This window comes from Micropterus salmoides, unplaced genomic scaffold (genome assembly GCF_014851395.1).
Source record: "Micropterus salmoides isolate LMB-PRFRI ecotype aquatic unplaced genomic scaffold, ASM1485139v1 Ms_hic_scaffold_16, whole genome shotgun sequence".
Classification (NCBI taxonomy): Eukaryota; Metazoa; Chordata; class Actinopteri; order Centrarchiformes; family Centrarchidae; genus Micropterus; species Micropterus salmoides.
Genome location: NW_024040707.1, coordinates 22,755,331 through 22,775,109, shown reverse-complemented (window position 1 = coordinate 22,775,109; position 19,779 = coordinate 22,755,331). Strand labels below are relative to the sequence as shown.

At 41.0% G+C, this 19,779-nt stretch overlaps 2 protein-coding genes and 1 pseudogene across 2 annotated transcripts; 1 reads left to right on the top strand and 2 right to left on the bottom strand.

Annotated features, from left to right (window-relative positions):
* LOC119905174 (transcription factor HES-5-like) lies at positions 1-1,899 on the top strand. The gene is made up of 3 exons (XM_038721937.1): positions 1-5; positions 1,186-1,297; positions 1,413-1,899. The coding sequence occupies exons 1-3, from the start codon at positions 1-3 to the stop codon at positions 1,824-1,826; spliced, it is 531 nt and encodes a 176-aa protein (XP_038577865.1). The 3' UTR covers positions 1,827-1,899.
* A 911-nt stretch (positions 1,900-2,810) lies between these two features.
* Positions 2,811-4,254, bottom strand: LOC119905680 (annotated as a pseudogene).
* A 4,077-nt stretch (positions 4,255-8,331) lies between these two features.
* LOC119905678 (transcription factor HES-5-like) lies at positions 8,332-9,767 on the bottom strand. The gene is made up of 2 exons (XM_038722931.1): positions 9,658-9,767; positions 8,332-9,549 (listed from the first exon to the last, which is right to left on the bottom strand). Exons 1-2 carry the CDS (start codon positions 9,718-9,720, stop codon positions 9,094-9,096), a joined length of 519 nt encoding a protein of 172 aa, XP_038578859.1. The 5' UTR covers positions 9,721-9,767; the 3' UTR covers positions 8,332-9,093.
* Positions 9,768-19,779: the final 10,012 nt, after the last annotated feature.

The following is a 19,779-nucleotide window of genomic DNA, read 5'->3' as shown; positions in this document are numbered from 1 at the left end:
ATGACGTAACATCTCATTGCATATCTAATTAATGCACAATTGGTCTGTCTTGGGTCTGTGTGCAATCACACACACACACACACACATACACACACACACTCACACACTCACACAGTGCTGTTGTTGGTTGTTGTTTGGGAGAGGAGAGATGAAAAGGCCTTTTGTGGCTGGGAGGTCAGCGCTATTGACCAGTAGATGTGTGAGTAGAGTCCGAGCTCGGTTTTCCCACAGTCTTTCCATCCACTCACAGCTTAATACCCGGGGTCAACAATAGAAGTGTGCCATGGGTGAACAAGCAGGAGTGTTATTATCAGCACACCAATAAGGTGGTGTTGGGATAATGTCTGGAGTTTTATTTGACAAGCCTTTTGATCCACTGCATTTTGGAAAATGTATGTTCATCATCTCACAATATTAAAAACATGTATGTTTCATCTGAAGATCAAAAGCCTGAAGAATCTTTCTCACACTTAGCGTGATTAGAGAAGTGAGGGGTAGAGTTAGTCTGACAGAGACAGTAGGACACAACAGGTCCCACTTTACAAACCAGAAATTTTAATATATGCAGAAACATGTTAACTCATTTACATGCTGCTTGGTATCAGCAGAAGTCAACAGCCACTAGGCTTATTTAATTCTCCTTTCTTACTCCAAATTCAACAAATCACTGTCTAGATGTCTCATTTGGAATGAAACTTAATTTGTAACAGAGACATTAGAGGATGTATACTGATGTTTTTTGCAAAGGATTTACAGGAACAACATGGACAAAAAAATATATTTATCCAAATTACAATAATGTAACATTGAAGAAATGTTTAAGTTGCAAACTAGCAATTACATCTATAAAAACATGCTTACTTTTACTACAATTTCCCTGTGATGCTACCAATGCATTAAATACTGTTTAATTATTCCCTGGGAGCACATCAGAAGATGCTGCCTGTGGTCCCCTGTGTAACTGGAGTGTGAGATAAGCAGCTGCCCTTGATTAGAGACTGACAGCATATAATTCTCAGTCTGATATTTATCTTGGGAATGGTTTTATCTTTACTGGTCAGCATGTGATTGCTTCACCAGTTATTGATGTGTGTCCTGTTGTTATAAACCCCAGCCCTGCCCGAGACACATGGCTTTGTTATGCTAATCACTCACTATAAAATGAAGAGTGGCTCTTCCAAACAGATCAGAGCTTACAGTGTCAGCAGCTAACTTCACCTGCACAGAAATGGCTCCCTGTTACACAAACTGCTCCTCCATTCACCACATTAGGATTTCTGAGAAAGACAACATCAAAGTATGTACTGGAGGGGGTGGTAATGGCTTTGCATCAGCTGGTACAGTACAAATGTCTGGTTGATTTTTTGCTGAATTTGAATCATGAGCTTACCTGCCTGTCTCCTCTTCCCCAGTTGAGAAAACCTATTGTGGAGAAAATGCGCAGAGATCGCATCAACAGCTGCATCGAACAACTCAAGATCATTCTGGAGAAGGAGTTCCACCAGCAGGAACCCAACTCCAAGCTGGAGAAAGCCGACATCCTGGAGATGACTGTGAGCTTCTTGAGGCAGCAGCTGCAGCAGGGTCTCTGTCAGAGTGACTACAACCAAGGCTACTCTCACTGCTGGAGGGACTCTGTGTGCTTTCTCTCGGCTGGATCCAACACAGAAGCCTCTGTTACTCCTCTGCAGGGCCTCCAGCAGCAGAAGCAGCAGCTCCATCAGGCCCAGAGAGCCAGCAGCTCCTCCCCAGCCTGCTCCATCCTCAGGCCCACCACCCTGCAGGACAGCAGCAGCAGCAGAGGCCCCGTGTGGAGGCCTTGGTAGAAACACACAGACACTTTGAGACCTGAGGGGACCTGCACTCCTCACCATGTAGGAAATGTATTTCCAGCCTGCTCATTCATAGTGTCGTTGAGTGTTTTTAGTGTTTCATCATATTGATGAGAAGATGTGGAAGACTATTCTCTTAAACAAGTTCATACTGGAGACACCACACAACACTTACTGCACCACTGCTCCTTTATGATATCACAGTTTACTGTAAAAAGTGTTCCTTTATATACCTTGAAACATCTTCATTGTTTGAAGTCAAACTTCTGAAGTTAAACGTTTCTGTCACATTGTGTTTGAAATATGTCTCTTGTGAAAGTATTTGACAATACCATGTGTGCCAGTGTAGGTAATTTGTGTATTCTATTGCAATGCATTATATTGGAATTAAATGCTGTGTGTTGAAAATGTAATTTGTGTTTACCATAAATTAAATTTCGATTCAATAAAATATATTTTTTACTTTTCTATAGTGTGAAGATCTATTAATTGTGAATAAGGTATATATGCTATTCAAAAATAACAATGACTTTGTATTTTAAGTGTGTGTGTATATATATTCTCATGACATTGTGGCTAATTTAGTTATTAACATGGTATAATTTAAAATTGGGTTATGGTAACTCTTTGGATGTTGTATTTGGTAAATACAGATAAAATTCGTATTGCCATGTGTGAAACTGATTCTTTCAAGATTTAAACCTTCCTTTAGTTTTTAGTCACAAATATTATTTGTACAACACACACTCAACATGTCATTTTTTTGTGTCATTGTGGGATGATGAGATGATGAAAGGAGGGACGTGCGTGTATTAGTATTTTGAGTCCTGAAATCTGTTGCTTCCTGGATCAAACATCACATGACCTTCCCCAAAATAAAGTCAAGCTCAGGGCAATGGTTCATGATGAAAATTGGCAAATATTTTACTCTTGGTTCACGTAATAAAAAAATCTGGACAGAGTATTTATTTCAATGATTGAATCTTTTTATTGTTAATTGTCATACAAATGTTAGGAATTAGTTTTAAGAGCCTAAACGTGATAGCAAAACAGCAACATCAACATCCCATTAAAACATGTTAATATGTTCATTCATTTTCACACACACAAACAAACACACATTTCATTATTATCATCCTCTTACATAAAATTTGGCATAGATAATTCAAAACAGAAGAGAAATATTCTCAACAGCAGCTGTCAGTACAACACAGTATGGCAGATATACATTATATACTGTTACATCAAGCAGTCCACAGATACACTCCACTGGAGTAAACAGTCATTTCACAAGATTTGACAAAACCATCATCACTCAAAATTAACCAGCAGCTTTAAACACAAAGGAAAAGCAAAATCAGATGTGAATCAAAGTTAATCAGGACAATCTTCAAATAAGTGAGAGCCTTCGCTTTTACTACTTATCCATCAATGTGATGAGACAATAAGGAATCCCACTATGAATGAGCAGGCTGGAAATACATTTCCTACATGGTGAGGAGTGCAGGTCCCCTCAGGTCTCAAAGTGTCTGTGTGTTTCTACCAAGGCCTCCACACGGGGCCTCTGCTGCTGCTGCTGTCCTGCAGGGTGGTGGGCCTGAGGATGGAGCAGGCTGGGGAGGAGCTGCTGGCTCTCTGGGCCTGATGGAGCTGCTGCTTCTGCTGCTGGAGACCCTGCAGAGGAGTAACAGAGGCTTCTGTGTTGGATCCAGCAGAGAGAAAGCACACAGAGTCCCTCCAGCAGTGAGAGTAGCCTTGGTTGTAGTCACTCTGACAGAGACCCTGCTGCAGCTGCTGCCTCAAGAAGCTCACAGTCATCTCCAGGATGTCGGCTTTCTCCAGCTTGGAGTTGGGTTCCTGCTGGTGGAACTCCTTCTCCAGAATGATCTTGAGTTGTTCGATGCAGCTGTTGATGCGATCTCTGCGCATTTTCTCCACAATAGGTTTTCTCAACTGGGGAAGAGGAGACAGGCAGGTAAGCTCATGATTCAAATTCAGCAAAAAATCAGTCAGACATTTGTACTGTACCAGCTGATGCAAAGCCATTACATTTTTTTAATTTAACCTTTATTTAACCAGGAAGTCCCATGAGATTGAAAAATCTCTTTTCTGAAGGAGACCTGGCCAAGATGGCACACCAGTTACAATTTAAATAGAAATACAGAGTAGTAAAAACATACAGCAGCACACATAAAGTTAAGGGACCAAGCCAGGTCACATGTGGCAGTTACATTGAAATTTCCTTCAGTACTTACTTTGATGTTGTCTTTCTCAGACATCCTAATATGGTGAATGGAGGAGTAGTTGGTGTAACAGGGAGCCATTTCTGTGCAGGTGAAGTTAGCTGCTTCTTCTGGAGGGCAGTGTTAGGTCTAATGTCTCTGGGGGAGCTGCTCTTCAATTTATACTGAGGGATTAGCATAACAAAGCCATGTGGCTCAGGCAGGGCTGGGGTTCCCACACTCCCACCAGTGGGACTCCCAGCACAACAATGGAAGACATGTCAATAACTCAGAGAGCATGTAGCTATCTGTGCGATGCATGTTTGTCCCAGATAAGCAACAGGTAATTAACACCTTATCAAGCTGTCATCTGAGAATTTCTCATGGATTGCAGATCAGAATTAAATTTTTAGATGTAAAATAACGGGAAGTGATACACACAAAAGTGAGCATCTTCAAAGGGGTGGTAACTGCAATTAAGGGCCAAACGCCAGTGCAATAAAACAATATAAGCTGAAGGCTTTCATTTTCTCTTCAAAGATTCCCTTCCTCCAAAAAGCATTTTGGTACAGACAGGAGCATTTGGACACATGAAGTGTTTTCAGAAGAACAGGTGACTCTTTTTTTGTTTGTTTGTTTTTGATCACAGGCTCATCACATTCAGACTAAATAATGTTTAAAATGAGTAGGGTTTCTGAAAGAGAAAGGAGGGAGCACGCAGAGAAATCATCAAAGTCAAAGAGTGACGTCAGGCTGCAGGTAAAACGTTTCATTTTCCACCTGTTGCTTTTCCAACTGCACGCTGCTTAACGTTACAGTTCATCCTTTCTCTCCAGGCTCGTAAATAATGTCTGAAAAAAGACAATGATCAAAGGCTACTGCTGACTCCCGTCCCATGTGTGAAAGTGGCGCACGTTCTCAGTGGCGCGAGTCAAAGACCGCGTGCTGTGCAGAAGCTCAAAGCGCAACAAGTGATCTGGTGTGCGCTTTAAAAAAAGAAAAAAAAAGTTTGTTGCTCCCGTCATGAAGAACAAACAAGGACAGGGGCGCAACCAGAGAGAAAAAAACAATTCCCTTAAATAATCAATTACACAACTGAAGCCCTACATGAGGAGAACAGACAGGTAGGCTACAACGGCCTGGAAATAAGTCAAGAATATGATGTTATCTATTCCTGAGACTTGAAATCACTTATCCAAAATGTAACCTATTTCTAGGTGTCAGTGTGAAGGACTTACACCTTAGGAGATCATTAAGAAAGATGTCTGTATATAAGTGCATCCCTCATAGAGATTTAATAAGCAAAGTTTAAGTAGCCTAATTAGTTTATCAGTTATTTTTATGTATCAGTAATTTCGGTATTTGCACATTTACTTCAAACATTGTATAAAAGTTGCTTTCACTTAATCAAATTAAGTGTTTTTAATCTTAGTAATTTAGTTTCCATGCTTGTAAAGATGTTTTTTTCAGGCACTGCACTGCATGTTCAGTTATGTGTGGTGAAACTGATGACACACATTTGGATTATTGTTGTTTTTAGTCACATATTAGTCACTGAGTTCTGATGAAAAACTACACACCCTTTAATCAAGCTATTGTCTTACTTCCCCCGAGTGACCCTGTTGTAAATGAACTGTGTCAAATTACTGTCAAGTTAATGGCAGTATGAGCGCACTGGCAGTGTGCCTGAGGGCCTCCATCACTGGCTGGCCCCAGATGTGAAGCCCGCCTTGTGGGTGTAGTGTGAGTAGCCCTGTCTCCCCAGTTTCCCACCAGTCCCCAACATCAGGGTAAATGAGCTACAAAAGCCATGCCACTCCTCAATGCTCCACTGGGAATGTTAATTGATCTTTTGTTGCAGGACAAACAGAAACTCTGTGTCCTAGTCCATCTGGGAAAAATCAAGTCAACTGGCTTCAGTGCCTGGCACAGAGCAGTCTGTCTGCCCTTAGTCTGTGTTGACTCTTTTAATTTAACATTTCAGACACCAATCTACAAAGAAGTACTCAAAGTTTTAATTAAGTCAAATTAGAAATGCCACAACAGAAATAGTCAATTTCAAGTCCTCCATTCAAATATGTTACTCAAGTAAAAGTTAAGGAAAGCAGAGAGGATCCACATACTGGCAACATTTCCAAGTCTATGTCAGGCGAAGTAAAAGTAAACAAGTACCAGCACTAAAAAGTGCACAGAAAAGGTACAGATTAAGAGAAACATACCTGAAACAAGTATTAAATTATGAATGCATTAATAGGTATTTGGTACCTGGTAGGTTAATCCGTAATGAAAATCTACAAAGTTGGACATAATGAAATAATGAAGAACCACTAAATTGAATATGCAAGTTGACAAACATCAGCTTAATGATTTTCACACTTTTCACACATACAAGGCCTGACAACAGCAACTCTTTATGAGCTTTGGTTGAATGTAAAAGCTTTATCTATAATTAACCTATAATATAAGTACATCTGTGAAATAAATCAAGTGGAAGGTATTTCAAGGCAGTTTACTGATTTAAAACAGTGTGTAAAAGACAAAGAGAAGGAAAACAAACTAACCTGAAATAGAAAAACAAGTAAGTACAACATCTTCCAAAACAGAAATATTTAAATAATACAACAGCAGTTGAGGAAATGTACATATCATCTGTACAGATGTGAGGTTTTTGACCAGACCTGGTGCTTTAAATTTTCATCAAGTCACCTGCATCACATCCACATCTCAGCACTTCTTTTCTTGCTCTTCATTCGCATCTTTAGGTATATCTAACTAAACATCTCTCTCCCTCTAAATTCATGTGTGTAGCTCTCGTCATCATTGTAGCATTTCTGTCACGTCACGTCCATGTTTGGCTTTATTCTCTCTTCGCGCCCTGATTTCATTGTCGACTTGTTTGTGTGAATTTGTGCCTCCTCTGAAAGTTAGCGTGCACTACACGGCTGCTGGGGGTCTTTGTCTACAAGTGTGTGTGAAGACGCGTTCCCCTCCCACCAGCAGCCCGAGAGCTCTGAAATCCTGCCATAAAGTCTGGTCATCGCTCAGACCTGTGGCGGCCAGGAGCGGCTTCCTGTCAGCCATCTCTCTGTGAGTGTGGTATCTCCCGTTTCCCACACTCTGCGCCTATTCAGTGGCCCAGAGACGGGAACAATAGAAGTGTGTCTTGTTACACATCACATTAGCTACGGTGTTTGATCTCCTGTTGAAGGGGGAGGGGAGGCAGCTTCAGCCGGACCATCTGGCCTGGCCAACTAGACCCTGAGAAAGTCCCGGGCATGCCACAACTTCTGCACACATAAATAGTTGTGAAAGACTTTTGTGGCACTTGAGATATAATTCAAGCACTAGACAGCATGCCATGACCGCCACAACAGAAGTGGGACATGTGAGACGCATGGGTGTTTTTTACTTTTTTGAACACCTGTGTACCAGAAAGGTCATCCTTGTGGGAAATACTGGGTAAAAAGTATGATACAGCAAAAACCAGCACCAACCATCTGCAGCATGAACAGCATTGATTATATTTTTTTTACATACAGGTGTTCATTCGCTGACTATAATTTTAAATGTAGTTTTAATGTGCAGCATCATTGTTCAGCTCCACTAGTTCCAATAATAATAAACCTCTCAAGACCCGTGCACGTGCATATTATTACCACAACAAATACAATTTTGTTCTCTTTTATACAACAGTACTAAGGAATGACACACTATCTTGAACCTTGTAAATTAATTCAGCATTACTCTTTACATGATTTGCATGCACTCAGCTGGAGTTATATACTTGTCTAAGTTATGTCTCATTTGGGCTTTCTCCATTTCTTGAAATGCTTCTTCACAATGTGCAATGAAAAGTGTGTACACTTTGATTTCAAAAAAATGTGCACATTGACTTTTAGGCAGTGGAAGCCTAAATGGCAACAAACAAAGTGAATGTGCACAGTTAGAATAAGCTATGATTACCTGACAAAGTAGCACACTTTTAGCAGTACTCAAACAGACTGCTACAAGACACAGTAGTGATGCTGCTGTTAGTTGAACGCTGTGCTGATAAACTTTCTGGCATGACTGGATTTAAGCATATATTAAGCCTATATGTAAGCTATACCAAAACTAAACAAACAAAAACAAAAACTCTACCTACTCTCCTACATACAAGATGTCATTGATTATTCATTCACAAACTACAGTTTGTACGTGTGATTTTACATGCTCCTCTGTCACTTAGCATTGCAGTTTTATGAAAAAAGTAAAAACACAATTGTTGTTTATGTTTGCAATACTTCATGTGAAGTTTTCCATTTATTTTTTCAAAGTTCAAAGCAAAAAACTTCTCAAGGAAGTAATTCAACAGATTCTTTTAGTAAAGAAGATGGAACATAAAATGCCTTTATAAAAGGTAATCATTTGAAGACGAAAAAACATCTATTTTGAACATCACAACTGAACAGTTAACAGGTACAAGACCAACAGTAACACTCCTTCACACGTAGACCAAATAATGGTTACATATAGTCATAATTAAGTATAATCATAATATGATTTACAGTAAAAGTGGATCCATGGGATCCATTTATGGGATGTTGCTGATTCATCAACACCAAGCTGATGAAACATATCAGTCAGTGATACTCAGTATCAACGAAAGACAGTAGTTTAAACACGTGAATCAAACAGTGTCTCAGACACAACAGCTTCAACCCAATGTGGGTGTTACAACAAGATAATTCAGTCACGTTTGCAAAAGAAACAAAAAGTCAGGAGTTGTTTTCCCCTCAGGAAAAATTAACACAGCGTAAACACTTTAAATTATAAAGTGTATAACGTGTATACACGTGCTGAACATATTCAGTAAAACCTGAGTCATTTCATTCCTTCCAAAGGAATACTAGTAAACACACACTAGTAAAACACTCAACAACATTGAATCTCCTGCCAAAGCAAAAGGAAACAGACTCAGTGAGTATTCGACTTTCTGTCCATGACGTTCACAGACGTAGTTATCTTTCCCTGTGTGTGGAGGCGAGGCTGCCTCCATCCTACCAGGGCCTCCACAGAGCACAGCTGACCTGGCTCACACCCTTGCTGGAGCTGACTCGGTGGAGCGGAGAGCCAGGCGGGGAGAGGGTGCAGGGACTCTGGCTGGTCCTGCTGGATGGCTGCAGGCCCTGGAAGTGGCTGAGCAGCCGTCTGTGGGCCTGAGTCTGGAGCTCGCAGTGGGACAGAAAGCTGACAGCCTCCTGCACGCAGTGGGAGTAGCCATCACTGGCTGTCATCAGGCCAAAGGTCCCGCTGGCCTGCTGCTGCTGCTGCTGCTGCTGCTTCTGCTGCTGCCAGACTCTCAGATAGGACACGGCCATCTCCAAGATGTCCGCCTTCTCTTGCTTGGAGTCGGGCTGCTGCCTGAGGAACTCAGGACCCAACAGGGATTTCAGCTGCTCGATGCTGGTGTTGATGCGGTCTCTGCGCAGTTTCTCCACCATTGGCTTTCTCAGCTGAAGAAAAAAAGAAGAAAACCATTTAGAAACAAAATCTAACTTTTTCATATCATATGAACGCAATAAAACAAGGGAGTTATGTGACTTTATAGAAATCAAGTTTACCTTATGAGCAGGAGTCAGGTGTTCCTTAGAAAAGCTTGCTTGTCCAAAAACAGTGGGTGCCATAGCTGTAGAGTCAGAGCGTTCCTGCTCAGTTAGAGGAGCCAGTTGAATCTGAGCTGCTTTCTGCTCTGCCTGCCCTGTATTTATACACCCAAATCTCCATATGAATGTGTGGGTCTTGGGCTTGTTGGAGTTTCTCACAGTCCATGGGCCAATGAGAGCGCTGGGAAGGGCTTTGAGGAACGCTGGGCTGCCACATGCTCAATGAAGTGTTTATAGCTGAGGGGACAATGAGTGTGTCTCCGGGGAGCAGGTGGAGGAATAGACTGCGAGAGAAAGAGCCAGGGGTGGGGTGGTGGTGGGGAGTGGGGTGGTGGTGGGGGGTGAAGCTGGGAGACTGACCCTGTGCTTGTGTTGATATGGGAAAGTGGTAACCCCAGAAGAAAGCACGCCGTGGTCTCATGTCATCTCCACCGCCACGTAATTGAGCACAAAGTGTCTCCGCCACCAGGCACACGTGGGTGTTACAGAGGGCCAACCATTAGAAAAGGCCAACATGCAGCCACTTCCACCAGTTTGACACGGCAGACTTTCCTTATGGAGCTGTGCAACAGTTGAGACGAATCAGAGATGAATAGAAAAGAGCTTCTCTGAAAGTCTTATAAATAAATGTACTTGATGAAGAAAAGAGAATATGTGGACTTTAATATATATATATGTGAGACTTTGACCCACATGTCAAAAATGTCTGTCAATTAAAGGCCATGGAAACCTGCTTTCTTATTAATAAAATAATATAAATGATGGTTGGATCTGTAAAAAAAAAACTGTATCTGTCAAAATTAGAAGAATATCGGTTCTTTCACACAATAGGTTTGTGCTCTTCTCACTGGTTTGGAGTGAGCAAGGGGATGTCAGGTGTATTTACAGATCATTCAAATGAGCAAATCTAAGCATACATCACAGACTCCCTGGCTCAGCACTGAACTATCGTACGGTTTTCCTATGCAAAAAGGCATTATTACTGACATTACGAGAGCTCTCACTTTCAGATTTCTCTTCAGTCCAATCCAAGCTATTGTGTTTGTGAGTACAATGTTATCATAACTGATAGAACTAATGTTCAAAACTTAGAAAATAAGATGCAAATTGTAACAAACTGTATTATTAATTCATAACTACGGACATTTTCCTTAATTTTCCTTATTTAAGTGCTAATTATTCAGCAACCATTTACCATTATAGAGAAAACTTTAAGTTTTGACAATATATTTTAGGCACTTTAATATCATCACTACACAATATCATAATAAAGTGTTAAAATAGCTGGTTATTTTAACAGTTTGAAATAGTTTTGAGCTATATCAGCTCTTTGGAACAATACTCTGACAAAAAATCTATAGCCTGTCCACTTTAATTTGATGATACATGAACATGATCTGAACTGTCAGAGAAGACAACTGCTTCAACATTAAACATCCTAACAGTCTCCACACTCCCAGCACATGTTCACACATCAGGCAAACCCTCACATACTCATGGAGACAGCCACACTCTCATTCACTTTCCCTCCACACACACACACACACACACACACCTGGCTGACCTGCCTGCCTCTGGCCACGTCTCAGTCACACGCTCCCTTCCCGTCTGTGTGAAACGTGGGAGCCGCTGTGGTCCCAGGCTTCCCACACTTCAGTGTTAATGACACTGAGGCCGGCTGCACAAAGGAAGTGTGCCCCATCGAACAAAGATTGAATGACCAACCCCCCTCCCAACACACACACGCACACACACACACACACCCACCCAGGAACACAGTGCTGTCAACAGGGCTTCCAGGCACACCATCTGGACTGATCGTACACTATTGTCAGCCAATCAAGCATGGGAGATGCTCACCGTGAGAATTGGAGAGCCTGAAATAGAGACGGAAAGTTAAATAAGAAGAATAGGGAGTGTGTGTGTGTGTGTGTGTGTGTGTGTGTGTGTGTGTGTGTGTGCTTGTGTGTGAAACTTTCTGGACTCATTTGATAAAGTCTTTAAAATTTTGTCAAGGAAAGTTTTAAATAAAGTAAAACATATATACACACATACACATATAGACAGATATACACAGATAACAAGTAATAACAACATGAGAAACTATAATATTGTCTGCTGTGATTAAGTATTTTATTTTAGATTTTGTTGATCATTAAAAGGTGCAACTTTCCACTTATGGCTGTCACCGATACATCTTATAAATGACAAAAGTAACACTGTGAGTATCACTCACAATTTTTAAGCTTAAGTGCGACCATTAACATCTCTGTCCACCCTGTTGTTCAATGGCCGTAGGATGTCCTCAGGCAGACATTTATCCTCCATGTTCCCACCACATATCACTCCCGGTTGATACAATAGAAAGGATATCTCCTAGTTGTGGCGCATCAGCTGAGAGACAAGAGGCCAGCGAAGGGCCCCTCCCACCTGTTTGTTTGGATTGGGGCCATTGTATCCCATGAATTCAACTAATTCATTCACATCCTATTGTCATAACACTGCTTTGTGATTGGCCAAACACTGTGAGAACCATCATCACATTAAATCGATGGGAAAGTTGGCATAAGTATATAAAGGAGGTCTTAGTGGGTAAAATCATAACCCTGAACGCCTCTTGTAGCCGACACAGGCCTGGACTGACTGGACACCATTTGACTGCGTATTCACCATGAGGGATCAGCACACAACGTAAGCTCAAATGGAGAAAACTCATCTGTAGAAGAAGTGACTCATCTTCAGCTCATTTCTTTTCAGTGAATTGTGTCTCATTGAAGGACACTCACAGGAATGGAGGATTTTGGATTTGTAAGGTTATTAGGGACCTAATTCTGGAACTGATAGCAATACAGGGATTTGACTTACAAATAACACTTAGTTGTTCACCTCATTTTTCATTTTGAGAGTTCTGCATCCACCCCAGTACAATGGAGGTGAATTTCCAATGCACAGATCACACTAAGATTTGTTTTTCCTGAAGATTAGTCAGTAGAAAGTTTAAAAGAAAACTATTCTTAAAGTAACAGGGACACTAATTCTAGAAAACCCAGCTGCTGTTTTGATGTTTTGTAACTTTTCAATGCTGGGAGCTCCGCAATTGAAACTGCTTTCACCTCCTATGGATAACTAAAAACCAGGACGAATAGCTCACAGAGGTGAATTTCTGTAAAGAGCTGAATTTAAAACTGGTGTCTTTTCCTGTGTGTCCATTCTTTCTCCTCAGCATGTGTAAGATGATGATTTTGGAGAGGAAGTGCACAGACAGAGCAGTGAGGCTCTGCTCAGCACTGGAGAGCCAACTCAACACTGGGGTTTCCAGCTCTGACATGTGGGACAAGACAGTCTCCTTCTTCACAGTAAAGAAGGCCTTGATTTTCCATAACGGCTATACCAAATCTTCCAGAGAGGCCATGCGGCTGTTCCCCTCACCTGCTGAGGACGTGGCGCCGCTATGCTGCCAATAAGAAGTGGACACTCATGCAGATGACATGAAGTGAGATGGGACGTGTGGGACTATGTGCCTCTGCAAGTTTCGTACTACTGAACATAGCAGCACTATGTGTAGAAGAAGTTCCAAACTGAAAATATTTTTCAGATGGAAAAATGACTGCAAATCAAAAAAATGTTGAAGTTTTTCTGTTGGGTGTTTTCACTCAACTGTAAGTGGAAAAGCCAGAGATTTTAAATTATGTACACTGATCTCATGGGTTCACTAATGGGCCTTAAAATGTGCATTTTATGCCTTAATACTCCCCAAAACTGGTCACCTAAAGACCATGTTGTTGAGGTATTGTTACACAAAAAAACATATTCCTTTGTATAAAGGGGGAAATGTGTATGCCAATGCATACTTTGTTTTGTAAATGTTTTTACAACATTGTGAGTGATGTTTTTTTTTGGTTGTCATGTATAAAATGTCTCGCTGAAAGCCATAAGTGAAATGTGTGATATGTGCTTTCATATGAAAGTTGAAAATAAACTGATATTGATGTTTTTCTATCAGTTTGAGTTGAGAATGAATGATCTCCAAACACTAATATTAACAGATTATTTCGACTAGCCATTTTTAAACACACACTCAAAAATGAATGTGCCCAGTTTTGTTGTTCATATTAGAGTTTCCATTTGATTTAAAGTTTACACTTTTCATAGTTCACATATCAGTGTCTTAATCAATATCACCCTCTAGTGGCCTTCATGCAGCTATACCTTAGACGATCCATAGTTTCTCCCTGGACTCTCTGGTCTCAACACCTCAGAGGTAACAGGTAAAAATTTCTGTGTTGAGCCAAAGGTCCTTCGGGTTTTTGCTCCAATTTTATCACCAGGTGTTATAGCACAGAGTTGAGAGACACTGACTTAGCGTTTGGATCCACAATGATCCGGTTGTTGGTAACCCAGATGTGTAGCATCTGGCTAGTATGTGTATTTACCTGGAGCCTGTGAAGCTTTAAATGCCTTTCTCAAGAGTCATATGGTGATTTAGGAATAACCTCAGGCGTTACAATTTGCTTGAGTTTGTCTCAAATAGTGGGAAAAGTGCATTTACAGTGGGTACGGAAAGTATTCAGACCCCTTTCAATTTTTCACTTTGTTTCATTGCAGCCATTTTCCAAAAATCAAAAAAGTTCATTTTATTTCTCAGTAATGTACACTCAGCACCCCATCTTGACAGAAAAAAACAGAAATGTAGAAATTTTTGCAAATTTATTAAAAAAGAAAAACTGAAATATCACATGGTCATAAGTATTCAGACCCTTTGCCGTGACACTCATATTTAACTCAGGTGCTGTCTATTTCTTCTGATCATCCTTGAGATGGTTCTACACCTTCATTTGAGTCCAGCTGTGTTTGATTATACTGATTGGACTTGATTTGGAAAGCCACACACCTGTCTATATAAGACCTTACAGCTCACAGTGCATGTCAGAGCAAATGAGAATCATGAGGTCAAAGGAACTGCCTGAAGAGCTCAGAGACAGAATTGTGGCAAGGCACAGATCTGGCCAAGGTTACAAAAAAATTTCTGCTGCACTTAAGGTTCCTAAGAGCACAGTGGCCTCCATAATCCTCAAATGGAAGACGTTTGGGACGACCAGAACCCTTCCTAGAGCTGGCCGTCCGGCCAAACTGAGCTATCGGGGGAGAAGAGCCTTGGTGAGAGAGGTAAAGAAGAACCCAAAGGTCACTGTGGCTGAGCTCCAGAGATGCAGTCGGGAGATGGGAGAAAGTTGTAGTAAGTCAACCATCACTGCAGCAATCCACCAGTCGGGGCTTTATGGCAGAGTGGCCCGACGGAAGCCTCTCCTCAGTGCAAGACACATGAAAGCCCGCATGGAGTTTGCTAAAAAACACCTGAAGGACTCCAAGATGGTGATAAATAAGATCCTCTGGTCTGATGAGACCAAGATGGAACTTTTTGGCCTTAATTCTAAGCGGTATGTGTGGAGAAAACCAGGCACTGCTCATCACCTGTCCAATACAGTCTCAACAGTGAAGCATGGTGGTGGCAGCATCATGCTGTGGGGGTGTTTTTCAGCTGCAGGGACAGGACGACTGGTTGCAATCGAGGGAAAGATGAATGCGGCCAAGTACAGGGATATCCTGGACGAAAACCTTTTCCAGAGTGCTCTGGACCTCAGACTGGGCCGAAGGTTTACCTTCCAACAAGACAATGACCCTAAGCACACCGCTAAAATAACGAAGGAGTGGCTTCACAACAACTCCGTGGCTGTTCTTGAATGGCCCAGCCAGAGCCCTGACTTAAACCCAATTGCGCATCTCTGGAGAGACCTGAAAATGGCTGTCCACCAACGTTTACCATCCAACCTGACAGAACTGGAGAGGATCTGCAAGGAGGAATGGCAGAGGATACCCAAATCCAGATGTGAAAAACTTGTTGCATCTTTCCCAAAACGACTCATGGCTGTATTAGATCAAAAGGGTGCTTCTACTAAATACTGAGCAAAGGGTCTGAATACTTATGACCATGTGATATTTCAGTTTTTCTTTTTTAATAAATTTGCAAAAATTTCTACATTTCTGTTTTTTTCTGTCAAGATGGGTTGCTGAGTGTACATTACTGAGAAATAAAATGAACTTTTTTGATTTTTGGAAAATGGCTGCAATGAAACAAAGAGTGAAAAATTTAAAGGGGTCTGAATACTTTCCGTACCCACTGTATGTGTAAGGATAGCAGGTCATTACAGAATAACAGTCTATAGTAGAGCATAATTTGTGAGCAGTGCAGAACAGGTAATGTCACATGGAATCTGATCTTTTCCAGTTCGGAATTGGGCCACTTCCATATGTGGTCCAAATCCAATACAGATCGGATCTTTTTAAATGCGACTTGAGTCTGGACACATTATTTTTTATTTTTTTTCCTGAGCCTGGACACTCAGAGCCCTGTCCACCAAAGCGTTTTTTTTTCTGACGGCAGCTTCTTTTTTCAATTCATTGCAATGGGAGCGCCGCGTTTTTATATGCTGGTAAAAACGCCAGTCGCGTGACGAGCCGCTGAGCGTTTTTTCCGGTCGCCGAGAGTTGAAAAATGTTCAACTTTGGGAAAAACACTGCGCTCAGCACTGTCACTTATTACCCAGCTGTCCAATCACAGTAGAGGAGGGGCGGGACAAATACCACGCTGTAGCAACGGTTACTATCCAGGAAACCGGGCTTCCTCGAACCAGCCTAGATGTTTCCTCACCCACAAAATCACATGGGTCTGGGTATCTGTGGATAATCCGTAATTCGTTTGTAATACTAAAACGAATATACCGTTTATCTGTTTTTTGTTTCAAAATGAAAAAACAAATAACCGGTTTTGGTGTCAGAATCAAAAATCGAAAAACCAATTAAAATCGGCCCGTTTTTCGTTTTTGGTGATTCATTTTATTGTTATTCCTTTTGGAACAAAGAATGAAGAGAGTCTGTGAACTTCAGGGCAGCCTTCTCTTTGATATAAACACAAGTTAAAAGGTCAGAACCTTGCTGCCTGTTGGCGCCACAGAAGGGGGCAGAGTGACCTCTGCTGGTTGAGCTACCACATAGCAAGAAGGCCTATAAATATATTAGGAAACTAAAATATGAATTAAATAAAATAAACTTAAATAAATAGGCTAACTGCTATCCTAAGATACATATAACATTAATTCAATTGTCTTAATCTGAAGTTACAGGTCACCAATGGCCTTACAAATGTTTAATTCTCCCCAAGTTCACAGACTCTTCATTCTTTGTTCAAAAAGGAATAACAATAAAATTAATCCCCAAAAACGAAAAACGGGCCGTTTTGAATTGGTTTTTCGGTTTTTGATTCTGACACCAAAAACGGTTATTTGGTTTTTCGTTTTGAAACAAAAAACAGATAAACGGTGTTTTCGTTTTTGTATTACAAACGAATTAGACCCTCTTCATACAGAGCAAGTGCTTTACTCTGTGTTGACATTTTTACATGCAGTAAAGTCAGGTAGAACTACTTGCAACAAATGTATCATAGCAACCAAAGCAGTCGGAAAAAACGCTGCGCCTCAAAAACGCCCTCTTTCTTCTCTACATCATCTGCCGATAAATTCGCTTTCTTACACCTGAAATCCACCGGACCGCGAGCTCTCTTCTGAGTTACTGCAGCTTTTCCCAGTGGACGCAGTAGAACGACAGAGAGAGAGAGTAACGTTAGTAAGTCGGGCAGGTGTGTTGTACAGCGCGATAAACAGTAATGAAAAGGACAGAAAGTTGTGAACACTTGTCATAATTCGGGAGAAATGTGACCCGTGAGAGGACAATGAAATACGGGAGTCTCCGGTGAAAATTTGGTGGGTTAGCAAGTAAGTTAACTTTAGAAGCTAACCGGAGCAAACTTCTGTGACTCTATTTACTTCTGTACAACATAGTGTTGTGTCGTTCAAAGAACGTTTCGTTCATTTGACCTAATCTTGTATGTGACTCAGGAGGAACGAGTTGTCTCTGTGAGTAATTCCTGCATTTTCAGCATGCGTGAATAGTCTTGGACTCTTACGTTCACTCGTTACACAACAGCTAAAAGGTCTCCGTCAGCACAGGAAACAGAATTGATTAGTTCAGGACTCATAACTGTGGGTTTGAGTCGTTCATTTTTCACCTGACATGTCACACTGAAGTCAAGCCAGCCTCCACTTCGAAAACGACAGTCAAGCCAGCGCTCGCGCTGTTTTGCGATGCGTGTTTTTTCTAGGCATTACGGTAACATTGTGTCGCAGCACATTTCAAGATAAAAGTGAGCTTTTGCTGAACATAATGCAATTGATGTGGCAGAAACGATTGAATAAATAAATAAATGCTTAAGACAACACAAGTATCTAAAGAAAATATTACATTCTCACAGAAAGCTTACTAAATTCAGCCTTCTGTTTCCACAGACTCATTTCACTTCACAGTGACAGCAGACCACCTCAGGGTCACCCTGTCAGTATCAGAGCAATCTGATCTAGTATTTTAAAATTACAGCCCTTGAAAATGTCTAATATTTTCACTGAATTTGGTCCGCCAGAGAACACTTCACTTTTACTTATCGACAGAGCCGTGCTGTTGTTTCACCTCTCCTCACTGGTGAACAACCTGCAGTGTTTGAGATGATTATTAAATCTGTTAAATTTTAATAAGAATGTCTTTTATTCATCTAGTGTGTCAAGTTTATTACTTCAATATATTCCCTGTAAATCTGATGTTAATATATAGATTTTACTCATGGATAGGCGTTAGGCTACTGTATGAATGAGCACTTTAGAGACATAGTGATAATAATTATAATTATATATATGGCTGGTCTGGTTGTTTACTCAGGAAAATTTGTGAAAATGGACGGATTTAGCCGGAGTAGTGGCTTAATCGAATATTGAGAACAATATTTCTGTGGTTTTTACATGGTTTGAATTTGGTTGTGGCTCCATAGAACCATGATAGAGAAAGATCAAGAGGTGAATTTGTGCATTATACTTTAGATTATTAATTAAAGCAAGCCAGGCGGCCTTCTGTGTTTGAGAACTGCGCTGTTTTTTTTTTTTTTTTTACAATCGCCCACTAGAGGGCTGCAGCGCCGCAATAACCAGCCTAGTTAAAATGAACGAAATGACACAAAAAAGATTAGTTAATTTTAATGAACGAGATTTGGTGACTCGAGTCTTTCAAAAGAGTGACTTTTCCCCATCACCGTGCTGCGTGTAACGTCATGTTATTCTTCTGCACATGCGGGTCACATTTAAACAATGTGAACTGTCAATACAAAATCGAATTGGGGGGGGGAAACGGATTTGAGCATTAAGGCTTGCAGTGTGAACGTATCCTTACAGAAATCCTAAATATTCAAATAAACATAACTTGAATGCATACAAAAAAATACACTGGATGGACTTGAATTATTTTTGTATTTCTATCGTCAATTCTGTGCCTCTTGACGGGACATTTTAACAGACCTGTTAACTTGTCCTAGTAGGAAAAGCACAGGTGTTAATGATAATATAAACGACGGCTCTGTTCTATTCAAATGTCCCAGTAAACCCAAACACCATGACAGTGTGGCAGCGGGTCAGCGCTGGACAACGCGGGCAGAGATGATTTAGGAAAGTGACGCGCCACTAGAAGAATACTGAATAGAATTCTATGGGGAAAGCCCATAAAGCCAAAGGTTGTATGCTCACATCCCGCCCCGCCCACAAGCCAATGTCTGCTTTTTCACAACTGAGAAACATACCGGTATTAAGCCAATCGTGTGGTTCCACTGACGTACATGCACAATTGAGTGTTGTGAAACCTTGAGCATGCATAGCAAGAAGTATAACCGATGGGGGGAAACACTTTTTAAACCTTATTTTGGGGTGCCTATATAAGACTTTGATACCAGGAGGACCCTGAAACTGAAGCAGCTAAACGGAATTTAGACATCATCCATTTTTCAATAACTACTCTTTTGTATTGGTCAAAATGTCTTATGTGAAAAAGGCCTTTGCTGACAATTGTGCTATTTTAATGTAGACACAAAAAGTGATGCTCCTTTTTTTAAGAGTGTAAATAGCAGCTGAAACAGAAGAGGTTAACCCTGGA